This window comes from Quercus lobata, chromosome 7 (genome assembly GCF_001633185.2).
Source record: "Quercus lobata isolate SW786 chromosome 7, ValleyOak3.0 Primary Assembly, whole genome shotgun sequence".
NCBI lineage: Eukaryota > Viridiplantae > Streptophyta > Magnoliopsida > Fagales > Fagaceae > Quercus > Quercus lobata.
In genome coordinates this window covers 33288197-33312531 of record NC_044910.1, presented here as the reverse complement: position 1 = coordinate 33312531, position 24335 = coordinate 33288197, and the positions used below count along the sequence as shown (strand labels likewise).

The 24335-nt window shown below is 34.8% G+C and overlaps 3 protein-coding genes across 4 annotated transcripts; all 3 read left to right on the top strand.

The window, feature by feature from the left end:
• Positions 1 to 3589: 3589 nt before the first annotated feature.
• On the top strand, positions 3590 to 7713 carry LOC115953940 (protein LURP-one-related 10-like). The gene is made up of 3 exons (XM_031071772.1): positions 3590 to 4167; positions 4504 to 4731; positions 7274 to 7713. The coding sequence occupies exons 1-3, from the start codon at positions 3901 to 3903 to the stop codon at positions 7418 to 7420; spliced, it is 642 nt and encodes a 213-aa protein (XP_030927632.1). The 5' UTR covers positions 3590 to 3900; the 3' UTR covers positions 7421 to 7713.
• Positions 7714 to 8925: 1212 nt separating this feature from the next.
• LOC115952213 (protein LURP-one-related 10-like) lies at positions 8926 to 10362 on the top strand. The gene is made up of 3 exons (XM_031069292.1): positions 8926 to 9426; positions 9525 to 9752; positions 10105 to 10362. Exons 1-3 carry the CDS (start codon positions 8965 to 8967, stop codon positions 10246 to 10248), a joined length of 834 nt encoding a protein of 277 aa, XP_030925152.1. The 5' UTR covers positions 8926 to 8964; the 3' UTR covers positions 10249 to 10362.
• A 7467-nt stretch (positions 10363 to 17829) lies between these two features.
• Positions 17830 to 23650, top strand: LOC115952917 (TOM1-like protein 6). 2 transcript variants are annotated; one of them, XM_031070269.1, is made up of 10 exons: positions 17830 to 18186; positions 18907 to 18985; positions 19152 to 19250; positions 20409 to 20522; positions 21049 to 21212; positions 21336 to 21417; positions 21509 to 21594; positions 21766 to 22059; positions 22240 to 22775; positions 22818 to 23650. In XM_031070269.1, exons 1-10 carry the CDS (start codon positions 18068 to 18070, stop codon positions 23303 to 23305), a joined length of 2061 nt encoding a protein of 686 aa, XP_030926129.1. In that variant the 5' UTR covers positions 17830 to 18067; the 3' UTR covers positions 23306 to 23650. The 2 variants fall into 2 exon arrangements, with proteins under 2 accessions (XP_030926129.1, XP_030926128.1); XM_031070268.1 differs by having other exon boundaries at positions 17832 to 18186; positions 22240 to 23650.
• Positions 23651 to 24335: the final 685 nt, after the last annotated feature.

Here is a 24335-nt window from a genome sequence, read left to right as displayed (position 1 = left end):
TTAGTGCATTTCGATAAAAGTTTCCCACATAGTCTTGGCCTAAATTTGATTATACACACATTTCAAAACCAAAGAAAATTAGAATACATAAATTCTTAGAATATACAAATTCTCTGAACTGTGATAAAACAAGATTAATTAAAAAGAAGAAGAATTGACAACTACCATAAAGTAGTCAAATAAAATAGAAATGCAAAAGGCAAAACAATGAAGCACAGTTTCTAAACTTTGCATTCTAAGGGATGAATGAAGGTTGTGCTGGCCAGTAATATCACCATCTTCATTCCGTTTCTCATTATATATTATTCAACAAAACACTAGTTATAGAGACAGTATCTAAAAATCAAATTGCTTGGAATAAGTTTGCTTCTCCTGACATGAATATTGAGTCTATCACAAAGGCTCAATACTCATTTGAAACATAAAACTGGGAACAAATACTGACAAATATGTATTTAGGTGACCATATCATTAATAATTCATATTGAAGAAACCAGTAATAATCAAGGCAAAGAAATGTCCACACTACAAAATTGTGCCAATAATAAAAATCGAACACTACTACTTCTTCAAATGGTATCATGCCACTGCTTGATGCATACAAACTTTAGTCCAAACCTTGACACCTCTTCCTAACAAAGCATTTTAATGAACTCGAGCCACTTTCTAGCAACTCAAAACACATACATCCGTTGGGTTAGATTGGGTTTACGATATTGTTCAACCCAACCCATAAAAATCGTATGAGGTTGGGTTGTCAGGTTAGGGGCCTTGGGGATAAATCCTGAGTCCACTCAATGTCTATGTGGAAATAAAGTAAAATAAATGACTATCAAACAAATAGCAATATAATGGAAACAATAAATTTTAGCAAGCATCAATAGACAACACATCAATAAAAAAATACCAAATTTTACATGGAAACCCCTCCTGTATAGAGGGAAAAACAACAGGACAACTCCAAAAAGTATCCACTATGAAATAGATTACAACTATCAAATTTATGCCAAACTTGAGTCCACAATTAGGGATGGCAATTTTTGCCCGACCCGCGAGTACCCGGTCCTGCCCAACCCTAATAAGCCGGGTTTTACCCTGTCCGATTAGGAATAGGGTCGGGTATGGGTTTTTTAAAATAAAAAAACCCGAAGCGGGTCCGGGCTTTATCAAAAAAACCCGAGACCCGACCCGAAACCCAGCCCAGATAAAAACCCGGTTCCCTGAAATTACAAAAATACCCTCTCTCTACATATATACCTATAATCTAACCCTAATCCCTCATTTCTCTTCAGCAGCAACTGAACTCAACAGCCTCTCTATCTCAGTCCGACACTCCCTCTCCCTCAACTCAGTCACTCCGACACACCCTCAGTCCGACAAAGGTACCAACTTGTTCAAAACGTCGACCCACCATCTGAGACAACTCCGTCTCTTTCTCTCGCTCAATAGCCAGCCCCAAGTTGAGCCTCCATGGCTGAACCTAAACACCCTTCCCTCTATCTCTAGATCTAAAACCCAAGGCCAAAGACCTGAAGCTCTCTCTCTCTCTGATCTCCAACTTAGGGCCAAGACTCTCTTCTCTCTCCATTTCTATTTTTATCTTCTTCTTTATGTTTATTTTTTGTTTGATCCGAAATCTTCTTCGTTGGTTTGGTTATTTTTGGGTTTGAGGATTGAAAATGGGATTTTTATTATTATTATTTTTTTTAATATTTGGGTGTTGCTGTTGAGATTTGAAAAGAAGGGATTTTTGGGATTGGTTGTTTGGCTGTGGGTTTGATGTTGAGTTTAAGGCTTGTTTCAAAAAAAGCTTCCTTTCTGGTTGGGCTTAGTGGGGCCCGCGGAGCCCGGCGGGGGCGAGTCTAGGCCCCGAAAAAAAAATCCGTTTAGTAAACGGACCGGTCCGGGCCACGGGTCTTGGCCTGCGGGTGGGGTCCGGGTATGCAAAAACCCGACCTGAACCCGACCCATTGCCATTCCTATCCACAATAAATTAGATATACTACAAATAAATATCATGGAGTAAATACAATCTAACCACAAAATCAATAGAAAAGATTTTTCTTTTAAACACTTTAACTCACTTTGACTCTCTATAGTTGTAGCACTCAAAAATTCTCAAGAGAAATCCACCTAATAAGGGTAATTTTAAAAAATGTATTAAACTCGTTCACATGAGATAAAGCCATCGGTCTCAAAGAACCCGTCAGCCATACTCTGCATTCAAAGAAGAAAACAACGACATTGTGAGGCCGACAAGTCCTTCTCAAAACTGACGACTCCACCTCAAAGCCAACAGCTTTTCGGTGGGACGACCAGAACACCTAGACGTGGTAGGAAACTGACGGAAGGAAGCTTACGGGAATAAAGAAGCTTTTGACAGATCCAACATGGCTTTGCTTGGACTCCATGAATGAGTATATAAGGAAACATCTTATGCCCCACGGTTAACCCTAATCAAGAGGGTCCCTATAAGGAAAGTATCTCGCAAGATACACGCATTAACGAGGATCGTCTCCACAAGGAAAGACCCTCTCCTTCAAGAAATGAATGTCAACTCTATACTACTATAAAAACCCTCAAAACCCTCACAAACCAAGATACGTATAATTTACCTTAGCTCTGCCACTCTAGAGTTGTGAAAGTTCTCTAACTTGACATTCAGAGGGTATTTGGTAGGTACCACACTGATAATCTCTACAATATCTTTTTTGTTTCTGTTTTGCAAGTGTTGTCTAGAGCATGTAAGGACTGTGCGACTTACTGACAATTTTTGACATCATCACCACCAAATTTATCTTCTTTGTGTGAAAAGTTATGCAAAATGTTCTGGCATCAAATGTCCTTACTTTGCCTCAGCTCCTTTTTTTTTTTAGCGTGTAACACACTAACACGCTTAAGGCAACAGCTCATTACGAGATGTAGCTTGTGAGACATTGGTAGACAAGCTCATTAATGAACAAGTGCTGCAAGTCTATCAAGTGTGGGCTGGAACCCACCAACGATGCCACCGACCCAACGGGCCATGGGGTTGATTGTTAAGCCTAATTAAAAATTGGGTTTTCATTAAACAATTTAAATTTATTGTTCAATAAATAATTACAATTTACACAATTTTGTTTAATATTCCAATTTTATCTAATCTAAGTCACAAAATAGTGAAATAAATCGAACAGAAAATTTTTATAAAAAAAATTAAAATACAAAATAAATCAAATTAACAAATTCAAAATACATATATTTTTTTAATCTATTAGATTGGGTTGGGTTAGTCATATTCTAGCCCAAACCCAATCTAACCCCAAAAAATAGAAACAAAACAAAACCAACCCATTAACCTAAAAAAGTAACTTTATGCATAGGATATTAGGATTGGGTTGGATGGATAAGAATTTATGGTGCCGACGTGTTGAGTGCATGCCCTATATGCAAAGATATCTCTAATTGATTTACCCAAAAAAAATCTTTTAATTTGCCAAAAATAAAAATAATGACGCGTGCGCAGTGCACATGTGACATACTAGTATGACAAACTTACATACCCAAAATATCAACAAGTTCTCCTTACAAAAAAAATATCAACGAGTAATGATTCTGAATTTGACACAAGAAGAGGCACCACATGTTCAATACAAAATGATTCCTTTCTCTTTTTCATTTTTTTGGTTTTTGGCAATTATTCACCAACAATCCTTTAGTTAGACACGGGTTTTCACTTGTCGAGTTCCCTTGTAATCTTCTTCAAACGAGCGTAGTGTGAAACATCTTCTCGTGCCTTATCAGTACGATCCACATTTAACGGTCCCTCACACCAAAATTGAGACCCAAAAGCAAGAATAGTGCGAGTCTTTACTTTTTAATTTATTCCTCTTCAATTCAATCCCAGTTCTCTCTTTGATCATGGCTTATCAGCCTATTCCAGCTCCAACTCCAGCTGGTACACAATTCACTAGCCCTGTTCCGATCGTCGGCCCTCAGTACTGTGCATCTTACCCTGTTGATCTTGCTATTGTCAAAAAGGTCTTGACCATTACCGATGGCAACTTTGTTGTCACAGACATCAATGGTAACGTCATTTTTAAAGTCAAAGGTGCCTTACTAACCCTTCATGACCGTCGTACTCTTCTTGATGCTGCTGGAAATCCCATTCTCACTCTTCGAGAAAAGGTTTGATTTTTGTTTTTTATTTTTCTCCTATTGAGTCTAGCAATACAACCGTTGACTTGTTCTGTGTTGATCGGCGCATAATAAAAGTGGTGTTATCGATGAATTCAATTGAAAGTAACGTTTTTCTCCGAACATAACGGGATACATGAATAAAAGTTGTGAAAATATGGTGTCCAGACAGTATGAAGTGATTCTTAAATTCATGGTTCTATGTTTTGATTTTGTTATATTTTTGTTTTTTTGGCTATTTGCAAATGATCATGTTATTTGAGTTTTACAGCCTATGCAATTGCAAATGCTTAATTATACCAAAATATTTTGTTTCTGTTTATGCAGATAATGAGTGCACATGATAGATGGAAAATTTTTAGGGGTGAAAGTGTGGAAGCAAAAGACCTCATTTTTAGCGTTAAGAGATCTTCAATGATCCAATTTAAGACCAAGTTACATGTGTTCTTGGCAAATAACACAAAAGAGGATGTTTGTGACTATAGGATCGAAGGGAGCTGGAGTGAACGATCTTGCGTCATTTATGCCGGAGAATCTAACACGGTGATTGCCCAGGTGAGATTCATTTCAATGAGTTCTGGACATAACATTTTTAATAAGTACTGGTATAATCTGTTGTGAATGGTGCGTAATAAAAGTGGTTTAGTGATGACATGAAAGTGATTTTACCCTAATCATAACCATTATGAAAAAAAAAAAAATATATATATATATATATATATATTTTTCCTAACATTACTCTCTTTTATTTTATTTTATTTTATTTTTTGTTCTTTTTTCTTTTTGTATTTTATTTTTTTTTTTTTTTTTTAGGGGAAACATCGAAATTTTTATTAAAAAGTGCCTCTTAAATCGGCTTGAACTACAGAATAAAGATGTGGTGGAACATCTTCCATCCACACTAGGAAATCTGGTATGCCAATGGCATGTCTAGCCAGACCATAAGCTAAAGAATTACCTTCTCTAAATGTATGAGAATAAAGTAATTTAACAAATTGTGAGGATAAACTTTTCACCTCATCTATGAATAAACCAAATGGAGCTAAAGGGACCGAATCATCCGTTTGAGCCTTAAAAACTTCTAGTGAGTCTCCTTCTAAGATAGCTTGTTGAACTCCTATGTCTGATGCCAAGGAAAGGGCTGTAACAGCCGCCATCGCCTCAACCTCTCTACTGCTATAGGCTTGATGCAACAATTTCGAGCATGAAGCTATCACTTCACCATCTCCATCTCTTATCACCACTCCTATCCCTGATTTATTTTCTTTCGGAAAGGTCGCGTCGTCGTAATTTATTTTCAAAAACTCACTCCTCGGAGGCTTCCACCTGCTTCTGGTCCGTCGCGTTTCTTGTTGTACCTGGGGTGCATGATCTACTTGCCTTCTTTGAAATTCCAGTAGCCATGTCCTGGCGGTATGAGCAAGTTGGTGAAGACTATCAGTTGGTATATTAAGTCTGACTCTGTTCCGTTAGTTCCAAATCATCCATACCGTTGCTGCAAATAATTCAACATCCTTTTTCTGCAGAATCAACCATGACAATAGCTCTTTGAAGTCCAGGAAGTGCACTGAACTTCTGAAACCCCACAGCTCCGCATTGGCCCACACCGGATCTAGTTCAGGACACCGCCACAGAGCATGTAAAGAGTTTTCTGCCGAGTTACAACATCGCTCACAAACTGGATCTTCAATGATTTTGCGACAGACTAAGGCTTGCTTTGTTGGCAGAGCTTCACGACAGGCCCTCCACAGCATGGTCTTCACCTTTTGTGGTGTACGCATAGACCAAATGCTCTTCCAAATATGCTTATCCCTGTTCTGTTGATCCTGTGCAACGTCACCCAAAGCAGCTGCCTCCTCCTTTAGAAATTTGTAGCCGGATTTACAGCTATAGACACCGTTGCTTGAATGGGGCCAAAACAGAGTATCCTCAGATGAAGCTCGGCCTAAAGGAATTTTTTTAATCATCTCGGCATCCTCCCTTGTAAAAAGACCGTCGACCAGCTCCACTACCCACTGCCTGTTCAATGGATCAATGAGTGTATCTACCGTTGAATCCTCAAAGTCTTGAATTGAACACTCCGGTAAATAAGGTGGGTGATTCCTTGGCAGCCAATGGTGCTGCCATATCTTAATCTTCTGCCCATTACCAATCCGCCATCTAGCACCTCTCTGTAAAACTTCTCTACCATGAAGGATACTCCTCCAAGCGTAGGAGCCCATCCGTGAATCTGTGGCTTCCATAATAGTAGTGTTAGGGAAAAATCGGGCTTTGAAAACTTTGTAAAATAGTGAATCGGTATTGTGCAATAAACGTCATGCTTGCTTTGCAAGGAGAGAATCATTGTGCAAAGCAAGCTCTCGAAAATCCATTCCACCTATTGTTTTTTATCTTGTCATATCTTCCCATTTAACCCAATGAATCCTCCTTTGGTCTCCTCTTTGACCCCACCAAAACTTCTTGATTAGGCCCTCGATCTCATTACATAAGCAAATGGGAATTTTGAAACACCCCATTGTGTAAGTAAGAATAGCTTGGATTATCGACTTAATCAACACTTCTCTACCCGCCTAAGAAAGTAACTTCCCTTCCCACCCTTGGAGTTTCCGCCACACCTTTTCTTTAATATAATTGAAACTAGCCTTCTTTCCTTTACCCACAAAAGATGGGAGACCCAAGTATCTTTCATAATGCGTTATTTCTGACACACCCAAGCCTCCTTGATAGCCCTCTTCGCTTCAACATTTGTTGCTTTACTAAAAAAGATTGTGGTTTTGCTCTTGTTCAAGATGCTGAATGTAGGCAAGATTAGACCCCCTTTGTTTTTTTTTTTTTTTTTCATGACCACAATAAATTTTGCAACTAACCTAATCGAAACTCACATTTGCAATTATTATGAATGTGATATGACATGTGAATAGTGATAATATATTGTAGAAGTAATTGACTTTTTAGCCTAAATAAATTAGTGTTTGAGTACTTCCAAAATATCGAGACGTTTGCACCTTTTTGGTTCTAGTGAAATTAATGATTTACATGCTTCACTTAGCAGGCTTAAATGTTAGACTAATTCAACTGGTTAATGTGGAAAATGCAGATGCATAAGAAGCAAAACGTACAAAGTGTTTTGCTCGGAAAAGACAACTTCTCGGTAACAGTTTACCCTAACATCGATTATGCCTTCATTGTTGCGCTTATTGTGATTCTTGATGACATTAACGATGAGGCCAAAGTCGACGATTGAGATGGTTTGTAACAGCACAATTAGAAGGAAATTAATGTGTGCCACTTTGTTATTTTCACCACGACTGCACTTTCCTCTATTTACTTAAATAATGGGCTTTGTAGTTTGTAGCTATAGTTGAACATGTTATCCTTGTATTGCATTGTATGATGGTCTGGGCCACTAGGTCTCTTGTAAATTGTAATCTCATGTTATCCTTGTATTGTATGATTGAAGGAAATGAGTTGGGTGTGTTTGCTTATGGTAGTTTGTGTGAACATTGAATAATAAAGCCACCACAGAGTTGAGTCTAATCAGTAAAGCCACTTTCAGCAAATTCTGAAGTAACATCGTGAGAGATGGCTTTTGAATCGTTCAACCCAAACATTTTGTCCAGATTGTATTACTGTTACCACTTTGTTGTTCTGTTACTTCACCTTCTTTTCTTTTACTTTTTCTTTTACATTAAATTTAAGAACAAACCTAATTTCACAATCAATTTTACATGTTAAAGGTGTTAAGTTATAATTAATCCTATATGATAAAGTACAAAACTTAGATATAATATTTAGGTATTATTTCTTAGATTCCCCTCTTAAGATTCATATATATGACTTTTTTCTCATTGGGTGAAAATATATTTTTAGTTAAGTAAAGTCGCATGATTGAATTTTAAGAGGGGAACCTAAAGAACAACACATAAGTACTGTACCTAAGTTTTTCCCTATAATAAAAGTAATATCAGTGATAAACCTAGGTAAAAGTGATATAGTATGTTACTTTAATTACAATTTGACATCTTAACATATTTTTCACAATATGTTAAGATGAGTGTATCCGTAGAGTTATTTCTCTTAAGGTGATACCTCACCATTTTGTTGATAAACATTTTTGTATTATTTAAAACTCTGAAAAGAATCATACTTCACAAAAAATTTGGAAATTTAAATATATTTTAAATAGAGTGCGTTGATCGCCTGTACATTTAGTTTTAAAAGAGAAAAAAAAAATTGCTACACTATTTTTTTTTAACTTTATTATTACTTAGAGTTATGGGATTACTTTTTTTTTCTTTGTGATCTTTTCTTAGACAAGGGTTAGGTACGTTTGGATAAGTTTTTCTCTTATTGGCTCATGTACGCTTTTTAAAACCTCACTTGTTAGCGGTAAAATTGTATTTTTGCAAGTTTTCAACTAATAAACAAATCAATTTTAACAACAACAACAAAAACAAAAAATCAAAAAAAAAAAAACAAAACTAATTCAAACGCACACTGAACAGATTGATAATAGTTTTTTCTCAAAAGCATGAATTAGTTCTTCTCAACCAGTTTCTTGTACATAACAGCTGTACGGCCAATTTCCTTTTTCTAAAAATATTGTGTCTTTGCACTATGACCACAAATAATTACCTAATCTCAAACAAATATTTCTAAAGTGCTCTTTTATTAAACCATTCTCTTCAAAAGAATGATAGTAATTTGAAAGAGGGAAGAGGGTTTGGATTTTGGAACAAGAGGGCTACCTATCATAGATTAAGGCTTAATTTTGTGCTCCCCCTCATCATGGCTCAACCCAATGGTGCACAATTTGATAACCCTCTCTCAATCATGGCTCAACCAAATGGTGCACAATATCCCGCAATCATGGCTCAACCAAATGGTGCACAATATGCTAACCCCTCAATCATGGCTCAACCAAATGATGCACAATTTGTAAACCCCGCAGTCATGACTCAAACTCAACCTAATGCTACACAATTTTCTTACCCCCCAATGCCTCAACCTCAACCAAGTGGTACACAATTTGTTCAACCCCAAGCAGTCATTGGTCCTCAGTATTGTGCACCTTACCCTGTAGATCTTTCAGTTGTTAGAAAGGTCCTGACCATAAGCGATGGCAACTTTGTTGTCACAGACACCGGTGGCAACGTCATATTCAAGGTTAAAGGAGTATTGTTTAGCATCAAAACACGTCGTCTCATACTTGATGCTGCTGGAACCCCCATTATGACTCTTAAACCTAAGGTTTAATATTTTTTAACGCACGCACGCACACACACATATATGTGCTAGCTTAATTAAATTGTATATACTAAAACTAATTTGTTTTGAATTTTGTGTAGCTACTTACCGCACATGATAGATGGCTTGCATTTAGGGGTGATAGCCTGAACGCCAGCAATCTAATCTTTACCGCTAAGCGATCTTCATTCCTCCAATTCAAGGTCAAATTACATGTGTTCTTGGCAAATAATACACAAGAGGATGTTTGTGACTACAAAGTTGAAGGCAGTTGGAATGAAAAATCTTGTACCGTTTATCATGGAGAATCTTCCAATATTGTTGCCCAAGTAAGAACCTATTTCTCATTAATTGTTCCTAATGTAACATGCAATCAATATAAATCACTTCTTTTATAAATTTAGGCAGCAATGCTAGTGATACAAAAAATTTTCTAGGTGGCAAATTTTATTGAAAGTATAATATTTTCATATTTGTCCATCACTAACATCATTTTCATTATGTACTAATAAAAAAAAAAAAAACAAAGCATTTTAGTAGTAATAAAAAAAAAATGTGTAACTTGATCTGTTGATGAATTTAATTAAAATTAAAGGTATCATAGGAAAAGTGATGTTTCTTTAGGAGGTTACAATTGAGAGCATCAAAGACTAATTCAATTGATGATTTTGGCAAATGCAGATGCACAAGAAGCAAACCGTTCAGAGCATCGTGATGGGAAAGGACAACTTTTCAGTGACAATTTATCCTAACATCGATTACGCATTCATAGTCGCACTTATTGTCATTCTAGACGAGATTAACCAGGAGAGCAAAGAAGAATGAGATGATGAAATTCCAGTTATATGCCTAAATAAAGAGTTTAAACTCTTCAAGCTTGCTGTACGGTAAGGAGTGGGGGAAAATAGTAATGTACAAGAAAAACATAACCACTGAATATTTTTTTAGAGCCATAAATATGTTGGTGTTCTTAGCTTGTTGCCTTCGTATTTCTAATATATATGTGTGTGTATATATATATATATATATATATATATTTTTTTTTTTTTTATTAACTTGTTAAAGGAACTGCGATCATGTTAGAACGCATATTGGATATGTACCTTTCTTTTTTTTTGGTCCTTCTGGTTTTATTAATTTCTCATAAGAACATTGGAGGAACATTACAATATCTGGAAAATAATTTTAGTATTGAACACTACCCTACACCTTGAATTGGCTCAAAATTGTAATCTCTTAAGACCTTCATGGCTTTCATATTTGGTTTAATAACTGAAAACCAAAAAGTTTCAATTCTTCCAACTGAATTTTGGGCTTCGCATTTTAAATACATGTTGATTTTTCAACTTCATGTGGCTTATCCTTGTTATAATGGACCATTATATGATGCATCTCAACATGTTTGAGCACTTTTTCATTGACAGACAGCACATTGGGGATCTTGAATTTAGTGATTTAGACTCTAAAGATTTGATTTCAGTGCCAAAATGTCATCATCAACCAATTCAATACCTAATTAGGTGTATTACTTCTAGACATGATTTTAAGATCACAAGTTGGTTTGAAACATCATGCAAAACATTGATAAAAAGAGAAAGGATAAAAGCTAATTTATTTTCACAATATGAAGTTTTCCTGTGAATTTTTTCTGAAATTTCAATTTAAAAATATAAACCAAGCAGTCTTGCATTTTGTAATAAATCAAAGTTCTACAAAGTACAAACAACTAAAATGCATACAAAGACCCTTTTTGAGAGATGCTCTCGCCTCTTTAAGCTAGCTCCATCCATAGAGAACTCTCAAGGAATATGACAAACTATACTTAGTTGTCCCAAAAGCTTAAACATTTTTAATATATATATTACCATTATTCTAATAATCTTATGTCTTTCTCTCTCTCAAAATAAACCAAAATGAAAATGGTATTGGTATGGTAGTGTTGTGTCCTGAAAAGCAAATACAGTGAGTTCTGTAGATTGTGGTGTATACTAGAAGCCCATGATGATTTTGGGCTGGGACAAGGCCTTATCATCAAAAAATAAGAGTCAATTCTAATCATAAATGGCTGCTGCTTTTGCAGTAATGGGGAGTGATTGTGTTTCCATGGAACATATTCTATCACAGTAAATGTTCGATCATGATTGATAGAAAGAACTGTTGACTAGTATATGCTTTCATGACTTTTTGAATGTTCCTAAGGATCATTGAAAGTGTCAAACCTTGTAAAGATGCTATAGCAAAGTGATGATGACATCCATCAAATGAGGGTTTTCTTCCCCTTCAGATCAAAAGAATTGTATGGAAATTTTTTCTAAAAACTGAAATTGATGCCAAAGAAACAAAATTTTTTCTTTTTTTAATTCTGCTCTTGTTTTGGAAACATTATAAGAGGAAAAAGTAATATAATATTTGCTCAAACTTGAAATTGAAATTTCAATCTTGGCCATTCTTTTCCATCACTTTGGACTGGTTTGTATTCTGTGGTGAGATTTGGCATGATGGGGGTATCCCTCTTGCAACCATACTATGCCTTTTTCTTTTTCTTTTTTCTGGTTCAGATTGACAATTTTTTGTGGTTCACAACTTAGCATTACCATCCATCACCAACACCAACTTGTAAGCAGCAGTTAAATCAAATGGCAATATCCTCATGACTCATGAAGTTTACACATTCATATTTTAGTGTTATATCACTATAACACTCTCCCATTACCGCATTGAAACTTTTTTTTTTTCTCTGATAGAGAGTTTAAATTTATGTAACCACTTCGAATGATAACTCTTTATTATTAAACCAAAACACCACTCAATTTTTGGTGTAAGTAGAGATTGAATCTTAAATCTCTTATTCAACAATCAGATACTTTACCAATTAAATTAACTAAAACTCATATATCACATTAAAACTTAAAAGCCCATGCAAGGCCCAACAATTTAGTGTGACTCACATGTCCAAATTGAGCTGAGAGCATGATGCACAATATCTTCAGAGGTCAAAGAAAAAAAAACTTAGTGGGTATAAATTATTCATCAAGAAAATAATTTTAAAATAATTAAAAATAATAAAGCTGACAAGTAAACCATATTTATTAATCATTTCAAATTGTATTGTTTTAGTCAAAGGTTTACAGTTCCAACCAATAATGCCGGTTCCATCTCTTTCTGTATAATTTTCAATGGTGGAAAGTTTATAGAAAAAACATAATGTCTATCCTACCCTTTTAACAATAATTATCATTATAATTAAGAGGTCATGCTAACGAGTGTCTTTAGAGTATTAATTAAAAATCTATTTTAGAAAAAATTTGATACTACTTTTACGAGAAATTAAAAAAGTTATCAAAATATTAATTACTTTTTTTTCTTTTCCTATAAAAGCTTTCTTTAAATAAATTATTAATCAATGTCTTAAGTGCATTCATTAGCATTTTCCAGAATTAAATAGTATTATTTTCAGTATTGGATAAGAAACAAAGATCTGATAAACTTGCCCGAGGATTCATGACATCATAAGACCTACAAAGCGTGCTTTTTTTCCCCAAAATTTTTTTAAAATTTCCCCAATTTTAAGGAAAAAGAAAAACATATTGTACATTAAACTAGCTAATAAAAAAAAATGAAGTGCATGAGAATCAAGTAGAAGATAAACAATTCCCATTTAATATGTGTTTTTAATTTTAAAAAATAAACGAACGGCGTTAAACTATATTATATAGATACTTACCCTCCTGAAAAAACAAAGAATATTTTAGATGAACCTTAACAAGGAAAGGTCAAACCAAAAACAGTAACAAAAATTCAGACTCTTCCATGCCTTGCTTTGGGTTTTGCTCTAAATTCTATACAAAATTGGCATTATCCAAACATTAATCTCAAAATCTTTTGGACCAAACCAGTACAAAAATAACACATAAAAAACAAGAGAGACACAGCCGGCCCCGATAGAGACTTGCAATAATCTCTTTCTGTCCACCCTAGTGCATTATTTCCCACTATGACTTTTATGATTTTATCACCACCCCATAAAGGCTAAAAGAACCCCCTAATCCCTATTATTCTAATCTAATCTAATCTTATCCCTCTCACAAAAATTATAATTTATTATTACTAGCCTCATATATGTGTCATCACGCATACTTGCTCTTTAAAAAAATATAACTATTCTTTAGCAGAAGATAATAATAATAATAATAACAATAACTATTCTAAAACAAAACATAACAATTTGAACTTACAAGAATTTTGAAAACTTTGGTACTTTAAATTTTAGATGTTGTTAAAATTTTATAAAATTAACTAGCAAAAAAGAAGAAGAAAAAGATACAATTAAGGATAAAGTGAGTTCTAGAGTTAGATATATTTAAGAGATTTTTAATAATTAGGTAAATTGTTCTTCAATGTGGCCAGTCGAGTATTTTGAAGTTTTTCACACTATAACAAAGTAATTGATGTCAATAAATTCAAAACTAATGGTGTTGTTGTTGGTGTGGGTATTGGATTGATTCCATGTTGGGGAGTTTTCTATCAATCAGTGTGCTCGATTCGGTTAGTTTGGACTTTGAAATAAACACAATTTAATCAGAGATAAATGCAACCTCAAATATGCCTAACAATCTATCATCCAATGATCTGATCTGCCTCCTTGTAATTTTCATTTTTTGTAAATAAAAAAAAAAGGAATAATTGTGATGAAACAAAAGAAATTTATAATCACTAATAAGAATAATTAGCATAGATATTTTTGTTTCAAAACATACTAATCAATAACATTAGAGAAAAATAGTTTAACTTTGAGAAAGTGAAAAGCTATCGCTCTTAGTGGCAAAGTTAATCCACAAAAAGAGAGAAACTTTTAAGTGATTGAAAACCTTATAAATGCTTGTGAGGTTTGAGGGGCAAGAGCCGAGGTTCAAGTCTTCAAGAGAGAGCTTTACACGCGTATATACTTAGATTAGGTTAGAGTAGAAATTCTATCTTATAAAAAAAAAAAAAAAAAATCTTATAAACGTTGCAATAATAACTACAAAGAATAGAAGAATTGAAAGAGTTATCGTGGTAGAGAGATAGAATGTTTGGAGAGTGGAAAAAAAGAACAAAGAAATCTTTTATTTATTAATTGGGTCATGTTATTGGTTAACATTCCCCTCATTAATTTTATCCTCACAAAACGAAGTCATTCTAAATTCAAATGAAATGCTTTCTCCCCATAATGTTGTGAAAATGTTGTTGTAAAGTTGTGATTTACAACTATATTTTATATTGATTTTATTCCATGATAAAAAGTGTTGTATTTGCATTATTTTGTTCCTTGTATTTTGTGGGATTTTATTGTATTGGGTTTAGTATTAAGTTGGTGAAGAATCAAGCATATATTGGATGAACAAGTGGATTTCGCGAGTGTTTCGTGAGAAGCCTACTCGTGAAAGAGTCACGTGAGAAGCACATGCTGGAAGCTGAAGAGTCATAACAAGCTGTCGATTTCTCAAGTATCTCGCGGGTAAGACCTTCCTGCGAAATACTCGCGAAACGTTTTGCTTGGATGATTTTTAAGTGTGACTTTCTTACCCTTCACCCATACTATATATACCCTCATTACCCACAAAAGTATGAAAGGTCATTCAAAGAGAAAAAAACCCTAGATAGGTTTTCCATAACACAACACACCCATCTTTTACAAAGAGAGCTACTCATCCTTAGTGAGAAATCATTGTAACCTCTTCTCCTTCCCTCTTCCATTGTCATACCTTGAGAGGAGATTTGTACCCAAACACAACCTACACCTTTTCAGAGTATAGAGAGTGTTTTGAAACTTGAGAAACTTTGGAGATTTGCCAAAAGAAGCCAGTGAGGCTGAGCAGATGCAATCGGGAGTATTGCGGGATTTGGAGAGCTATAAAAAACAAGTCTCCGAGAAGTCAGTTGGTAGCAGGAGTTTGGAGGGCTCAAGTACATGGGGTAAACTAGGCATGGAGGGTTTTTTTATTATTTGTGTACTCCAACTTTATTCTCTAGTGGATTAATTTCAACTTTGAGGGTTGCGGAAAGGTTTTTCGCCGAGTTCTTCAGTTTTCTCTTCGATAACACGTCTTGGTGTTATTTTGTGTTTGCATCTCTCTTCCCTTACTCTTATGCTTTACTTTTATTGTTTATTTTTCATGTGTATACACTAGAGTACATCTGGTGATTGCACTTTATTTACTTTTATTCCGCACTTAGATAAGTTAGAGTAAAAGCAATTAAGTTGTAATTTATTATTGGGGGTCTAAACAAACTCTTGTATTTTCACACAAATCCGAGCATTCAATTGTAAATATAATATTTCTCTATATAAATATGTTGGCAAATCTAGTTTTAGTCTATATTTAAAAGAGGGGTTTAGCTTGCCTCTAGTAGTTTTTCAATGAAACATTTAGTTAGTTTCTTATTGAGATAGAATGATGTGGTAGTGAGTTTTAATCTCCACTAAAAATTTAGTTAGTGGATGATGTGATATTTTCTCATTAAAACAAAATTAGATCTTCAGTTAAAAAACTACTAGAAACAAGCTAGACCCTTAAAAGATGAGCATTACATCCACAGCATTTTTACAGCAAATCTTAGATTTCAGTCTGATATTTGGTTTTCATTTAAATCCATCACTGACATTACCTTTTACCTATCACTAATAATTTGCCACATAAATTTTGTCGTTAAATTATTGTAAAAATATTGTACCCCTATCATTTCTCTATTTAAAATCTTAAATTGACGGTTGGTTTTTCTACATTTTCCTTTGACCAATGAATGAATGAAGCCTACTTTGTTGTCCAAAATCTTTAGTGATAAATTTAGGTCAGTTTAATTAGTTTAAGATGATAGTACCTTAAATTTCTGGATAAGATTTAATCATGTGATTTTTATTGAAGTGTTTATTTTTGAACCATTTATCCAACTTTTTACTAGATAAAAGTTAAATAAAATAAGTTGGTTGATTTTTGATGTAATAAAAGAGTAGAGTGGGCCCACAATAAGCAAAAAGAATTTAACATTTTAAGCAAAATCATAGATTGGGACCCATAAACAGTTAATTGGACTTGATTTTTTGACCCCAAAAAAAAAAAAAAATGTGACCTGCAACCAGCTTAGGCTTATGCAGCAGCAGGCTACCAAAAGCAAAGAAAAAAAAGCTTCTTTTTATGGGACTCACATTAGACCTATAAATAATAGAGGAAAAAAATAGTTTATAATCAAGATCTAAACGCAGGTCGACAAATGCAATACAAAAATTGTTATATTTCATTGACAATAATTAATTGTACATATGTTGCAATCATGTGATTTTTATACAAAATAGCAATTAGATTCAAACATATTATTTATTTATCAATATATTCAAAACAACACTAACTAACAGACTTTATATAAAAATTTTCTTTTTTTAAAATATAAAAAGTGATTTCTCAGTTTTTTATTATTAGACTATTATGCTCTTTCATTGTTTTTTTTTTAATTATAAAAGATTATAAATTTTTTTCCATTTCATTGATTAATTATACTTATTAGACAATAAAATATCAAAAAAGATTTTTTTTTATAAAAGCCAAATATACTTTTCCCCAATTCTCACCACTCTCCCCAAACTTAAATATAAATAATAAATAAATAAAACCAACAACATTATACTCACTTTTGAAACCAACTACTCCCTACTCTTTCATCCAAAAAAAAAATACTCCCTACTCTTTACGCACAAGAAAGGAACATAAAGGCATAAATAAAACTCTACTTTTTTTCCTTAAGCCACGTAGCATCAAAATTGATGACCAGCTAGTGGGTTATGTTACCTATGTTTTTCAAAGCAACTACGTAGACTCACGGTGCACCACGTTCCTCCTTCACTATTATTCTATTAAAAAACTTTCACCTAAACGATTTTATTGATTTAACAAAGTTTCATTTTATCATAATTCGACTTAATAATTTTAAATAAGCGTAAATCTTATAATAAAACTAAAAAAAAAAAAAAAAGTGACGAAACCAAGGTCATAAGTATCCAAGGTGTGACCACACATCCCTAAAAAAAAAAACTAAAACTAAGGGTCTATTTGTTAAGCGAGATCAAACTCACATTTTCACATTTTAAACAATATTATATATATTTTCACACACTTTTTTTCCCACACATACTTTAAAAAACTTCAAACAACCATTTTCAAATTACTCTAATTACTTTGCTCTTTCAAAAAACTCTAATTATTTTGTAACAAACACCCCCCTAAAAAACTGTGACACACTGACACAGAATAAAATTTTGCTCTTTCTCGAAGCTTTAGAATATAGAACAACAAAAAGTCTCTCTTTTTTTAATTATTAAAAAAAAAAAAAACAGAATTCGCGGGATAGAAAGACAAAAAAAAGTTTCACCGAAAAAAATATATAAATATTAAATAAAAAATTTAGCGATGAGAGCAAAGAACAGAAAGGAGGAACAAAATTCCCAAAATTATGAAGCTCCAGGAAGATAATAGTGAAACCTAGAAAAGGCTTTTGAATTTTCAATTTTCAATTTTCTCGAGAAACAAACAAGGAAGAAAGGAAGAAAAGAAGCTTAAAGCTTAAAGCTTTTTTCTGTGTGTGCGCGTGTTTTAGAGAGAGAGAGAGAGAGATGGCGTCGTCTTCGTCATCGGCAACAGTGGCAGTGGAAAAAGCGACGAGCGATCTTCTGATGAGTCCTGATTGGACTATGAACATCGATATATGCGATTCCGTCAACTCACATCAATGGTAATTTTCTCTCTCTGTGTCTCTTTGGTGTTTGGGAGGGTTGACTTTGACGGTTGATGGAGTCTAGGGTTTCTGTTTCATCGAAAGTTTGGTTCTTTGGATGTATCTATGTGTTTGTACATGCAATTTTCTCATATTCCTTTTTTTTAATGTTTTTATTTTTATTTTTTATTTTTTGAAAGATTTTTTACTTAATTACTTTTTGTTAATATGATATTGATATAGTCTCTTGTTTAGAATTTAATTTGGATTACTTGCTACAATTTATGATTTTGAAAAAGTTTTTTTTTTTTTTTTTTTTTTGGGTTTAAATTTATGTGTGTGATAGAAATTGCAGAGCCAAGAAAAGTGAAAGGTATTAATTTTATGATTGGTTTTTGGGTTTTCAATTAGTCACTTGTATTAATCAGAGAAAGAGATTATAGTAGGTGGGAATTTTTTGTGGTATAAATAGGTTTTTTTTTTTAAGCTATAGTTAGTTGAAGGGTCATGATAAAGTTGCAAACTTCACTGAGAAATTTCTGTACAAGATTAATTGGGTATATGAAGGAAAAAAAAAGTTTTCTGTTTTGGAAAAATTGTGTTCATAATTAAATTTCTTTGAAATAAGCGGATCGTGTAAAGTTTGTGGGGTTTAATTTCATGGTTTTTTTATTTGGAAAAGTGAAGTAAAAGTTATGCTGGTATATTGAAATGATGGGTATGTGTTTAATTTCTCAGGCAAGCAAAAGATGTTGTGAAAGCTGTGAAGAAAAGATTGCAGAATAGGAACTCCCAAGTTCAACTACTCTCTTTGACGGTATTTTGTTTTTGGAACCTTTATCTTTTACTTTTACTTTTGATTCATCTGAAAGTGTTATCTTAGTCAAAACTGTAAATTTCTACTACCATTTTTTCCTGGGAGGGTGGGGGTAGGCGGAGAATCTGTTAATGGGATTAATTGTGTAAATCTACAACTTTTGTAGCTCTTGGAGACGATGGTGAAGAACTGTGGTGATTATGTCCATTTTCAAATTGCTGAGAAGAAAATACTGGAGGAGATGATCAAAATTGTCAGGAAGAAGGTGAGTCTAATACATGTTAACAGAATGGATGGCCTGTGGATTTCATGCAATCAGTTACTTGCTGCAACTGGTTTGAAGAGGTCATTTTGTGCTAGGAAGAAAACATTTGAAAGGAACCTAGATATGGTGTTATGGATATTTGCGTATGTGCATGTTAGAGCACTTATAGTGGGAAACTGATGGGATCAGATAAGTAATAGCCACCCATGATAGGTAAGTAACTTGTGTTGCATGTGTAAGGGTTTAACTATGGACTCTGGTGGATAGGATATTCTTAAGTTATATGACTTGTTGAAATTTATTTTTATTTTTGGAAAATTGTCATCTGCGGTTTTTCCTGAGTGCAAAATATATGTTAAATAGGTTTGTTGGGTTATTAGTTGGTCCTTTTTGCTTAACAATTCGACCCAAATTATAAGTAATCAAAGTGAGTAGTTCAATGCACTTGATTTGGAACTCCTATTCTGTGTCTGTGGGGGTTAATTTGAAGCGATCGTTGTTATCTAGAACATTTGGACATTATACTTACATACTTACAGTATGTTAATATGAGGTTGGTAACTCTAAAGTCTGGGCCACCTGAACTAGGAGGCTGAGGTCATTTGATTAGTGCAATCACTGTCTAATGATCATGTGGCTTGATGGGAAAGAACTTTTCATTTGGTGAATGTTTTTGATTGCCCATAAAGCATTAATGTTTATTGAAACCTGAGGTAAACTCAATTGTGTTTGGTGAGATGCATTTGTCATGACATGGTATAATCTGATTATATGCTTCTACCTGTGCTTTAAAAGAAGATTTTTCTTTTTTATCTTTGTAATGTTTATGTAGGATATGTTGAAGTCCCTTTATTTTTTATTCAGAAATTTTAGTCATTAAAATTTTTCTCTTGGTAATGCGATAATTTGTGGCAGACACTGACTAGTCTGTTGAGGATTTGTAGCCAACCTCTAAATTTCAGGATTAAGGCTTGGCTGTTATGGGTTTTTTTGCTCCTTTTGATAGTTCTTTCTGTTATACTGATTCTGCCTCAGTGTAGAAGACACATCGATGGATCCTTGTTGTTGCTGGTGTTGATACTATTGTCATCATCATTATCGGGGTTTTTTTTTTTTTTTTTTTTGGGTGATAAGTACTTATGTGGATGGATTTTGCAGGCAGATATGCAGGTGAGGGACAAAATTTTGGGATTGCTGGACTCTTGGCAAGAAGCCTTTGGGGGGCCAGGAGGAAAATATCCTCAGTACTACCACGCATATGAGGAACTAAGGGTAAGCCCATAGCTACCTAGACTCAACTATTTTGCTTAATGATCCTTTCCTGCATTTCTGGATTTATCTGTAGATTTGACTTATTTTCAAGCTATTACAGCAATTGACCATAGGCTAATAGCTCTTATCACATCTCATAGTGCCTTCTAGTAGATAGCAATTTCAGGGGATGTCACATTAGTTCAACCACATCTCATAGATTTTTATGTGAAAAACTACTTCAATTTATGATTTATATCAGGTTGGGATTAAGTCTTGAGTTGAATTTATGAGCGTTGTCATCAGTAATATATACCTTACGAATCTAGAAATGCATATAAGATTGATCTCTATCGCTGCACCTATTCTGTTAAGACACTGACCTCAAAAGTGTCCTGGCTCCTTGATGAGCCTACTTACTACTATTCCCTTTATTCCTTTTAGGTTAAACAATTATTTACATGCTTGTTAATGAAAAATAAAGTTCTGTGCATGCAGTAAACCAAAAGGAAATATTAAATAAAGTTTTGGGTTTTATGAATGGCAGCGATCTGGAGTAGAATTTCCCAAGCGTTCTTTAGATGCAGCTCCTATATTTACACCACCTGTAACACATCCAACCCTGAGAAACACTCAAGCAGGATATGGAATGCCTAGCAATTCTTCAAGAAGGCTTGATGAAACAATGGCAACAGAAATAGAAAGTTTGAGGTGAGGGTTTAACTTTTGTGTGCACACCCTGTCCCTTATTGCTGCTGCTTTCTGCTTCCTTCTTTTCTGGGTTTTGGTCAAAGATTGGTATGTGCCACTTTTGATTTTTCATAATTATATTAGTTTGTCAAGTATGGATTCTATGTGGAATGTTATGGAGCTTTTAAGTGACATGCTGCAAGCTGTGAACCCCAGTGACCGTGAGGTATGTTAATTGGTGGTTTAATTATTTCCTTAGTGCAAATTATTAAGTAAATAAGTAGGATTATTACCTGATTTTCTGTTTGTGTATATAGGCCGTAAAAGATGAAATTATAGTTGATCTTGTCAACCGTTGTCGTTCCAACCAGAAAAAATTGATGCAGATGCTTACCACGACTGGGTTAGTTCCCCCCAGACTTCCCTTATAAAGGCATAACTTGGTTTTTGCAAAGGCATGAACCACTGTAGTTTGTTTTATCATGTGTGCAGTCCCTGTATGCCTGTGCATTTCGCTCTGAGCATTTTCGGGCTTGTTTAGAATTGCTCACATTGACATTTGTTTACGTGGCAGGGACGAGGAACTTCTTGGCCGGGGTCTTGAATTAAATGACATTTTACAAGGTTTGCTTGCAAAACATGATGCTATAGCTTCTGGATCTCCCCTGCCAGCTTTACTTACAAATCCCAGTCCCCAACCAACTGAAGTAAGTGCCTCCAGTCCTAAACCAAGTGAAGTAGTAAGCTCTAGTCCAAGAGACTCTAGCCCAACATCTACTACTACACAACCAGTTCTCGCTGTTACAAAGGCCCAGAAGATTTACGAAGAGGAGGAAGAGGAAGATGAATTTGCACAGCTAGCTCGAAGGTTGCTCTTAACTCTTTTTTCTTTTTTCTTTTTTCTAATTTTTACCTCCCAGGGATCATAAGAGTGTCACTTTTTAAGCTGGTGTTTAGCATGCATGCATATTGTATTTGTTTCTGTAGGTCAGAAATCTAATTTGGTATAGTTTGGTTCATAATTGGTTGACTTGTTCTTTCAATGCAGGCATTCAAAAACACAGCCAAAGCCTTTTCAAAGCAATGGAACCTCTTCCCCTGAAGGTCCATCATCAACGTCATCAATCTCTTCAGCCTCAACCTCTGTCCCGAGTAATGCATTGGCCTTGCCTGATCCACCTGCACCAGTTAGGACCACAAAAGAGCAGGACATGATTGACCTTCTGAGTATCACCTTGTCAACAACATATGCCTCCCCCCATACTCCCCACACTCCACCTGCCTCTAACCCAAACATGCATCAGGTGCCTGTTTCCCCCAGTGCCCAAGGGTATTCCTATGCTACCCAGACTGATCCCAGAAATCAAGGGCAGGTAACCAACAATAGTTATGTTGTTCCTTGGGCCCAGCCACAACCACAACCACAACCACAGTCTCAATTTCAACCTCAAAGTTTTCAACAAGTTCAACATCAACAACCACGTCAGTTACAACCTCAAATCTTTCAACAAGCTCAACATCAACCGCAACCTCAGTTACAACCTCAAAGCTTTCAACAAGTTCAATCTCGACCTCAGTTACAATCTCAGAGCTTTCAACAAGTTCAACCTCGACCTCAGTTACAATCTCAAAACTTTCAACAAGTTCAACCTCAACCTCAACCTCAGTTACAACCTCAAAGCTTTCAACAAGTTCAACCTCAACCCCAGCCACAAATGCAACCCCAATATCCTCAATATTCGTCTGGCTATCCTCCTCCACCCTGGGCTCCAAACCCTGGCTATTCTAACCAGAATCATTTATCTACCACTAATATGCTTTCGAATCCACGGGCCAATACAGCTGCAGTGTACACACCCACGCAAGGAACGAGACCAAGCTTGCAGCACTATAACTCTTTCCCCATAAGAGGAAGCAATGGGTCAGCTATGAATGGAGATCCACGGGTGAGTCCAGGACCTAGGAACCCTGCCCCAGCAGCTGCACCAAAGCCCTTTATTCCCTCGTACAGATTGTTTGAAGATCTTAATGTTTTTGGCAATGTCACAAGCGGCAGCACATCATCAAGCCTGTCAGGAGCTTCTGGCCAAAGTATGGTTGGCGGGAGGAAGTGAAATGTTTATGGTACAGCTTTCAAAACAGGGATCCATCCATGTGAATATGGTGTATATCGGTATCAGTACCTTCGAGCTCACATTGTATTTAAAGTTCTTTAGACACAATCCTAAGTTTTACGATTGTCATTGATAATCAATATTGGTGTGTAGGTTGCAACTCTGATTGCCAACAAAAAAAAAAATGTAACATTCTTTTCCAGCCCATGCGTTGTATTTTGTTTGCTGTGGCTTTTCCTGGCCCTCTTAATCAAGGTTTCAAATAGAAGCTTATATGGATCATTGAATTAGGATGGTGGATCCAAATTACCTTTATATTGCAAAATACTATTTTGCGTACTTGTATCTGCCTAGTGTATATAAATTGGAGGCAACTGTCATTACCCATATCCTCCCCCTTTTCCTCTCATAAACAAATTGGTGCAGTAGCATTGGGTCCTGGACATATGGCCCATAATTATGTGGGGGTGTTTTTACCTCCCCTGATGGTCTTTGTACTGTTACTTGGCTAATAAAACTTTCTGATTTTTCTTAACCCATAGCCATCACCAAGAAGCATGTGGTTTAGCTTGAGGTATATATTTTCCAGTCTTTTAGCAACAGCTTTTCAAGTTTCAAAATTTTAATAACTAACTGTTAAGTCTCATAATCAAAGATCAGATGCCTGCCTGAATTTGAAAAGGAAAATTCTTAAAATTTGGTAATTTAAAAGATGATGCATTTAAATGAAATTGAGGATATTTTCTCGGCTAAAATCACTCTCATCAAGTTACAAAAGACACAAATATGTAGTGGACATTCTTGTGTACTATTGAGGTCTCTCTCTCTCTCTCTCTCTCTGTATAATAAAAGTAGAATCTCAAACATGGATGCATTTTTTTTTTTGAGAATCTCAAACATGGATGCATTTAACGATGACAAACGAACAATTCGTTTCTTAAAGTGCACTACAATGACGTGACAATTTCCTACAATTAATTGGTATTATATGAACAAATAATATCTGTCAATATATTTGCCATGTGTCATT

Bases quoted from the DNA above. Each gene is read 5' to 3' on its own strand.
- LOC115953940 (XM_031071772.1), top strand. From the start codon at position 3,901: ATGGCTTATCAGCCTATTCCAGCTCCAACTCCAGCTGGTACACAATTC. The intron at 4,168-4,503 runs GTTTGATTTTTG...CTGTTTATGCAG, and splicing joins TTCTCACTCTTCGAGAAAAG to ATAATGAGTGCACATGATAG. The intron at 4,732-7,273 runs GTGAGATTCATT...TGGAAAATGCAG, and splicing joins CTAACACGGTGATTGCCCAG to ATGCATAAGAAGCAAAACGT.
- LOC115952213 (XM_031069292.1), top strand. From the start codon at position 8,965: ATGGCTCAACCCAATGGTGCACAATTTGATAACCCTCTCTCAATCATG. The intron at 9,427-9,524 runs GTTTAATATTTT...AATTTTGTGTAG, and splicing joins TTATGACTCTTAAACCTAAG to CTACTTACCGCACATGATAG. The intron at 9,753-10,104 runs GTAAGAACCTAT...TGGCAAATGCAG, and splicing joins CTTCCAATATTGTTGCCCAA to ATGCACAAGAAGCAAACCGT.
- LOC115952917 (XM_031070268.1), top strand. From the start codon at position 18,068: ATGGCGTCGTCTTCGTCATCGGCAACAGTGGCAGTGGAAAAAGCGACG. The intron at 20,523-21,048 runs GTAAGCCCATAG...TATGAATGGCAG, and splicing joins ACGCATATGAGGAACTAAGG to CGATCTGGAGTAGAATTTCC. The intron at 22,060-22,239 runs GTTGCTCTTAAC...CTTTCAATGCAG, and splicing joins TTTGCACAGCTAGCTCGAAG to GCATTCAAAAACACAGCCAA.